This window comes from Hyaena hyaena, unplaced genomic scaffold (assembly GCF_003009895.1).
Source record: "Hyaena hyaena isolate Hyena2069 unplaced genomic scaffold, ASM300989v1 scaffold_438, whole genome shotgun sequence".
Classification (NCBI taxonomy): Eukaryota; Metazoa; Chordata; class Mammalia; order Carnivora; family Hyaenidae; genus Hyaena; species Hyaena hyaena.
In genome coordinates this window covers 761473-768828 of record NW_024081071.1, presented here as the reverse complement: position 1 = coordinate 768828, position 7356 = coordinate 761473, and the positions used below count along the sequence as shown (strand labels likewise).

Here is a 7356-nt window from a genome sequence, read left to right as displayed (position 1 = left end):
GCTTGGTTCTAGACAAGCAAGGCCCCGGCCAAGTGCCTTCCACTGTCAATTCCTGATAAACAGGCGCTGGGCGACTCTACACAACCGCGCTCCGACGCCTCCCGGGCCCACACGGCGAGGAGCTTCCGTTTCTCCGACGGCCACTTGCCCTGGCTCCGGGGGCCCTCCAGGTTCTGTTACACAAGCTCGGCGCCTGACCACTAGCGCCCCCCCCCCCCCCCCCCCCCCCCCCCCCCCCCCCCCCCCCCCCCCCCCCCCCCCCCCCCCCCCCCCCCCCCCCGTGACGCAAGCCGGCGAGCTGGTCGCCAGCACCGCTCCCTGCGTGGTTGGACCGCCCGGCTGCCGGGACCGGTCACGTTCAGGCTCTGAGACGGTCGGACTCCCGCCGGCGCGCGCAGCTCCGGGGTCCCCGGTGAGGAGGGGCCAGGAAAAGCCCCGCCCCACGCCCCGCTCCGCCAGGTGCGCGTGCGCCACGGCCCCGCCTGCCGCCTGGCCTGGCCCTTCACGGTTCCGCGGAGAGCGCGATAGTCTCCTCGCTCTCCGGCGGCTCGCACGCGCGCGTCCTCTGGCCCCCGGGAGTCGCGCAGCTCCCGCCCCGGTCTCCTCCCCGACTGCCCGGCGGTGGGGCCATGGCTTGGCGGCGGCGGTCCGAGGCCGGCGTCGGGGCCCGGGGCACGCTGGCGCTGCTGGCGCTGGCTGTGTGCGCGCCCGGGGCCCGGGGTCGGGCGTTCGAGTGGTACTCCGCCGTGGTGAGCACCGAGTACGTCGACCCGCACACGAACCGCACCGTGTGGAGCGTCTCGGAGAGCGGCCGCTTCGGCGATAGCTCGCCCAAGGAGGGCGCGCAGGGCCTGGTGGGCGTCCCGCGCGCGGCGGATCGCGACCCCGAGGGCTGCGCGCCAGATACGCGCTTCCTCGTGCCCGCGCCCGGCGGCCGAGGAGCCGCGCCCTGGGTCGCCCTGGTCGCGCGCGGTGGCTGCACCTTCAAGGACAAGGTGCTGGTGGCTGCACGGAGGAACGCCTCAGCCGTGGTCCTCTACAACGAGGAGAGCCACGGGAACCTCACTGTGCCCATGTCCCACGCGGGTGAGCCGAGGTCGGGGGTCGCGGGGAAGTGGCCGGGGGAACTCTGCAGTTTAGACATGGCCGGCGGCCCCTCTAGTCCTCGGCTTTGAACCACCCCCCGCCCCCAGGGGCAAGCCGAAAAGGGGCCGGGGGTGCGACTCTGATGGCCTCTGGCCGTTGGGAACTACGGCGGGTAAGCTCTAGGTTTGCGGTATGTAACCCCCCCCCCCCCGCCCTTCGCCCCCGGGACACGGTAGGGAGTTAGACCGGCCTCCAGACAAAATCAGATCTTCGCCTTGGGCTTTTGAATTGAAGGGAGGGGCCGTCTGGAGGAGGGCAGTGGGGGGAGAGAAAGAAGTTAAAACCCACCTAAAGAGGATTGTGGTGGAAGGTCTCATGATTGCTAATCATGGGTCCCTTTCCATTCATCGTTTCCCAGTCAGGTGGGGTGAGAATTGAAGCTCTTTCCTAGCGCACTCCAAGACCTGGCAGTCCCTTCACCAACGTAAAGTGGTCCTTTGGTGGCACTCTGTTTTCTCCACTCTTCTGAAACGTGTCTGAATATTCTAAACTTTTGAGTCAGAAAATGTGGATTTAAGTTCGGGTATGCTTTCTCACACTCTAAGGTTAATACTGGCGCTCATCCCAGTTAGATGCCTTGAGCCTTGAGTTTAGATGAAATTATCAAGTTCTGGGGCGCCTGGGTGGCTTAGTCGGTTAAGCGTCCGACTTTCGCTTAGGTCATGATCTCGCGGTTCGTGGGTTCGAGCCCCGCGTCGGGCTCAGAGCCTGGAGCCTGTTTCAGTCTGTGACTCCCTCTCTCTCTGACCCTCCCCTGCTCACGCCGTCTCTCTCTCTCTCTCTCTCTCCTAGAAATAAATAAAAAACATTAAAAAAAATTTTAAAAAAAATTATCAAGTTCTGTTCATTCAGTAAAAAATCCTGTTCTTTGCCAGGCAACGGTTCTCACACACCTATTCCCCTCAACAGGTTCCATCTTCAAGGAGTGATGACATTAAAAGTCTTATTTTGCATGACCTCCTCAGAACTGAGTTCCGAGTCCCATAGGAGCAGTACACAGCAGAGTCTACATGTTTCTGTTATAACTTCTAAGATCTTGACTCCGTCTGAACTTACTGTGACTAAAGTCTTTTTTTAAAAGTTGCTGCTGCAAGTCAGACATCCCTTTTCCTGTACTTTTGTTTTTAATTCTGCTTTGATTTGTTTTTTTTTTTTTTTAATGTTTTATTTTGTATTTGAGAGAGACCGAGAGCAAGCAGGAGACGGGAAGAGAGTCTGAAGCAGGCTCCAGGCTCTGAGCTGTTCGCACAGAACCCAACACAGGGCTCGAACTCGCGAGCAGTTGTGGTTATGACCTGAGCCAGAGTCAGAGGCTTAACCCACTGAGCCACCCAGGCACCCCTTCGTTTTGAGATCTTAAAGGCAAGTTAGAACTTAACTAGAATGAGAACAGAAAAGTGACTTTGGATTTGGCCTATTTTAGCATTGATGGGAATGGAAATCAGTTGAGAGGTGAGAAAATGGAGACTTAGAACACTTCTTCCAAAAACCTTGACTTGGGAGGGCTCAGGAGGTGCTGAAAAATGGGCAGAAACTATAGGGCAAAGGAGGGTAGGGTGAACAATGGTAAGGCATGTTTGATATTGGATGGAAGTGCTGTATCCGGGATAGAGAAGAGGTAACCACAAGAGTCCGGTCAATGTCCAGGATACTTTGTGGGGGGGAGGGGGGTGGTGGCTTCAGATAGTAAAGGAAATTCCTCAGCTGCAACAGAAGGAAGTGGGTTTGGAGAGGAAATGGGAACAGATACTCATGTGGTGGCAATGGGTGAGGTACCCACCACCTTTGGTGGGGTTATTACAGTGATTACAAGTCTACCCAAGCCATGTTTCCATACGACTGCAATGAAAAGCCATTTCACAGAGCATTCCTGATACATCCTATCGATGGTGTCTCCTGATTTTAGTAATTCTGTCAAAAAAAAAAGAGGTTACTGTGTCAGGATTCTGATTCTGGGTCCTTGCAGTCTGTTTAGAGTCTATAACATCTTCATTTGGACCCTTTCTTTCTTTCTTCTCTCTCTCTCTTTTGTTTATTTTTGAGAGAGCAGGGGAGGGGCAGAGAGACTCCCAAGTGGGCTTCACACTATCAGCGCAGAGCCTAACATGGGCCTTGTACCCAGAAACCACAAGATCATGCCCTGAGCCAAAACCAAGCATCAGACACTCAATCATATGAGTCACCCAGGTACCCAGGACTTTTTCTCTTCAATGACAGACTCATCAGCTACAATTTTCTAAATTTGTTTACTGCGTTTTTTGATAATGACATTAACATTTTCCCAGGCTAAAATAGCCCTTGCTCTTACCATGGTCCGGTCACCTTGCTTGCTTTTTTTATTGACATAGAATTTATCCAGGCCCAGAAAAACACCTCATCGATATTTATTTTGAATCCTCTTCTTGTGAGTTTCTATTCCTATTGTGAGTGTCCACTCTAGCCCTTTTCTGGGACAATAATTCTGTTTGAGAAAAAAGACAGAAGTAACAGCTTTAACAATTTTTTTTTTAACCATGTGAAAGTACCCAGTTGTGTGTGTACTGTGCTTAGTGATCTCTGTGCAGTGTGGCCTCACTTAATTCTCCTGACAGCCTTTTGAGGTTTAACCGCTTTTCACAGATGAGGAAACTGACTGGCCTAACTAAGGTAACAGAGTGATCTATGTATAGCCAGATCATTCTTTTTTGTGGGAGAGGCTGTCCTGTGCATTATGGGATGTTTAGGGTTTCTGGCCTCTACCTACTAGATCCAGTAGTAGTGTCCTGTGTTGGCAACTGATAATGTCTCCACATAATACCAAATGTCTGGGGGGTAAAAATGATGACAGAATCATCCAACATTTTGAGCCACTAACTTAAAGGGAGATTAATTTGGTAGCATTGTGATCAGGGGATTAGACAGGAAAATCTTAAGAGACTCTCCTCAGACTGTTGGGCTAGTCCAAGTAGAAATACAGTTGACCCTTGAACAACACAAGGCTTAGAGGTGCCAGCCCCCCATGCAGTCGAAAAATCTGTGTATAACTTTTGACTTCCCAAAACTTAACCAGTAATAGCCTCCTGTTGACTGGACACTTTATCAATAACATAAACAGTCAATTAACATATGTTTTGTATGTCATATGCATTATATACTGGATTCTTGCAGTAAGCTAGAAGGAGGAAAATGTTATTAAAATCATAAGGGAAAAACATTTACATACTGTATTTATTGGAAAAATTCCTTACGTAAGTTGATCTACACAGTTCAAATGTGTGTTGCTCAAGGGTCACCTCTATAAGGGCCAGTACTGTAGTGGTGACCAAAGGAATGACCTTCACAGAACTTGGCCCAACTGGGGACAAGGGTACAAATGTATCTTGACATTTTGAGAATGGAGTACCACTTAGGGTGGAAAGAATGGAATTAAGACAGAAGACAAACTGGCTTTGACATACTTGAATTTGAAATGTTACACAGAACCTTAAATGCAGCTCAAGTTTAGGTTTCTTGCATTTTTTCAGAATGTGGCTAGAGACAGTAAAAACCGCAGATTTCAATGGTTTGGGTGTTCCTGTGTAGCACTGGTGTCCTTCAAAATAGGTAGAGGTGGCTGCTTGTAAAATTCATTCGCGATAGTCTTTTCCCAAATCTCAAGGAGAATTTCTCATTTTTTAAAAATCCGTTGCTTCACTCTACTAAACCCAGTATAAGATATTTTGGGCTTAAATCAGTTTTTATTGTGGTTCTAAAAAAAAAAATCATGACTTCAGGAAAATATTCTATGAGAACAACTATAAGGACTGTTTAATTAATTCTCTGTTAATTTTAATTTCCTTTACTTAAGCAGACAGTAATGAGCAGCCACTTTGGGTCAAGTATTGTGCTTGCTCAGGGATAGAAATGCGTAAGACACATGCATACCTTTGAGGAGTTTGGGGCATGGTAGGAGCGATAAACAACTTTCTAGATAATATGGTTTGGACCTTGGCAGAATTATATGCATCAGTGCTTAGGAAACAAAGAAAGGACATATAAAGCAGGTATTCCAAGGGTAACTAGAAGTTATTTTGACCAAGATGAGTAAAAATTGGTACAAGTCAAACCATTAAAAGCTTTTATAGAGTATTGGCCTTATTGTAGTTATTGTCGGTTAATAAATGGGATTATCTTGGGGACGCTTGGCTGGCTCAGTCTGTACAGCATGTGACTCTTGATCTGGGGGTCGTGAGTTTGAGCCCCACGTTGGGTGTGAAGATTACTTAAATAATCTTCAAATAAGTAAATAAATAGGATGATGCTTTAGCTGAAATCTTGGCCTTTTAAAAATAGATTCATTCATTCATTCTGTATACAGTTAACTTCATTCTATTAACAGGTGTTTACTGAGTGCCAAGTACTGTTAAGGTTCAGAGCTTTGTTTGAGGAAGGGGCCAGAGCTGGGATGGAGAGAGATGACAAAGATGTAGAAGTCCCTAGTGTTAAGGAAGATGTGCATTTTGCATTTGCAGAGCATGGTAAATAGTTTTTTATGAATAATAAATTTTGATGATGTTTAATGCTATACTCAAATTATTCAAAAATTTGGATTTGAATTAATGTGTTTTGGTGCTGTAGGAAGACAAAATGGCACCTCACAGGCGCATAGAAGGTGGGATTAGCTGAGACAGTTCCCAGAAAGGTTGAATTTTGAAGGACATGTTGATGGAGAAGGTGTCTCTGGGTGTGGGGTGTGTGGTGGGGGGGTTGAGCTCTAGGACATTCTTGGTGGCGGGAATGGTATTGCAAAATGCTGACGTCCTGAAATAAGGCAGTGCATTTGGAAACCCTGCAAAGAGTTGGGTAGTATATTCAACAAATACAAAATATTTTTGAGCAATTCAGATTATCCAAAACGTAGTTTAAAATTCCAGGCGAATTGGGGCGCCTGGGTGGCTTAGTCGGTTAAGCGTCCGACTTTCGCTTAGGTCATGATCTCGCGGTTCGTGGGTTCGAGCCCCGCTTCGGGCTCTGTGCTGACTGCCAGCTCAGAGCCTGGAGCCTGTTTCAGTCTGTGACTCCCTCTCTCTTTGACCCTCCCCTGCTCACGCTGTCTCTCTCTCTCTCTCCTAGAAATAAACAAAAAATATTAAAAAAATAAAATAAAATAAAATTCCAAGCGAATTAACATTTGTTTTTGTGTCCTGCGGACACTCCCTAGCCAACCATAAAAACATTTCTGTTTTGTATTATAGCTTCAAATTTCGGAGACATTTGCATTCATATTTGGTGTCCTATTCCTCCTGCAAAGCAGTGCATAGTATTCTCCTTATTGGGGCATTCCAAGTATAATACTAGAAGAAAAGCCCATATTTTCATACAGAAACTCTTCTATGGGTCATTAGTGCATGATGCTGGGCTACAAAAACTAATAAATAAGAACAGGTAGTACTCGTCTAGTGAGGGAGAGAGACCTTAAAGAAATACTGGTGGGTGTATAAAAAGCTTATGTCTAAGAGGAACTGATGCATTGCAGGCACAAAGGGGTGGGTGGTGCTGAGCAGCCTTGAGTTGAGCTTGTACTGAATCAAAGATGTGACCAAGAATTTCCCAGGTGGAGGGGGCAGAGGGTGGAAAGAGTATGGAAGCTATTAGGAAAAAAAGACCTGAAATTTCATGGGTTTCTTTTGCTGGAACTCTAAAATGTGTTTCTTGCTGCCTGAATCAGTTTTCTAGAACAGAAATCGAATCCACCACTTTAAATATTTCAGTAGTTCCCACCTCCTTGAAAAGGATGCTGAAATCTATATAGTTCCCTTTGGGAGGAGAAATGGTATGCCAGGCTCAAATGTAACCTCTAGAATTTTGAACCTACTATTTTTGTTTAAGGTTTCTTTCTTTATTTTGAGAGAGAGAGAGAGGGAGAGAGCGAGCGAGCGAGCAAGCACTAGCTGGCGGGGAGGCAGAGAGGTAGGAAGAGAGAATCCCAAGCAGGCTTCGCACTGCCTGCACCGACAGCACAGAGTTCACCTTGGGGCTGGAACTCATGAACCCTTGGGGCTGGAACTCATGAACCGTGAGAACGTGACCTGAGCTGAAATCAAGAGTCAGATGCTTGGGCGCCTGGGTGGCTTAGTCGGTTAAGCGTACGACTTTCGCTTAGGTCATGATCCTGCGGTTCGTGGGTTCGAGTCCCGTGTCGGGCTCTGTGCTGACTGCCAGCTCAGAGCCTGGAGCCTGTTTCAGTCTGTG

At 48.1% G+C, this 7356-nt stretch overlaps 1 protein-coding gene across 1 annotated transcript in view; it reads left to right on the top strand.

Annotated features, from left to right (window-relative positions):
- The first annotated feature begins 479 nt into the window (after positions 1-479).
- The window catches only part of RNF149 (ring finger protein 149), a 35673-nt gene continuing 28796 nt past the window's right edge, over positions 480-7356 (top strand). The window contains exon 1 of the mRNA XM_039253120.1: positions 480-1086. Within this exon, the coding sequence (XP_039109051.1) occupies positions 630-1086 (457 nt within the window). The 5' untranslated portion in view covers positions 480-629. The remainder of the gene's footprint in view (positions 1087-7356) is intronic.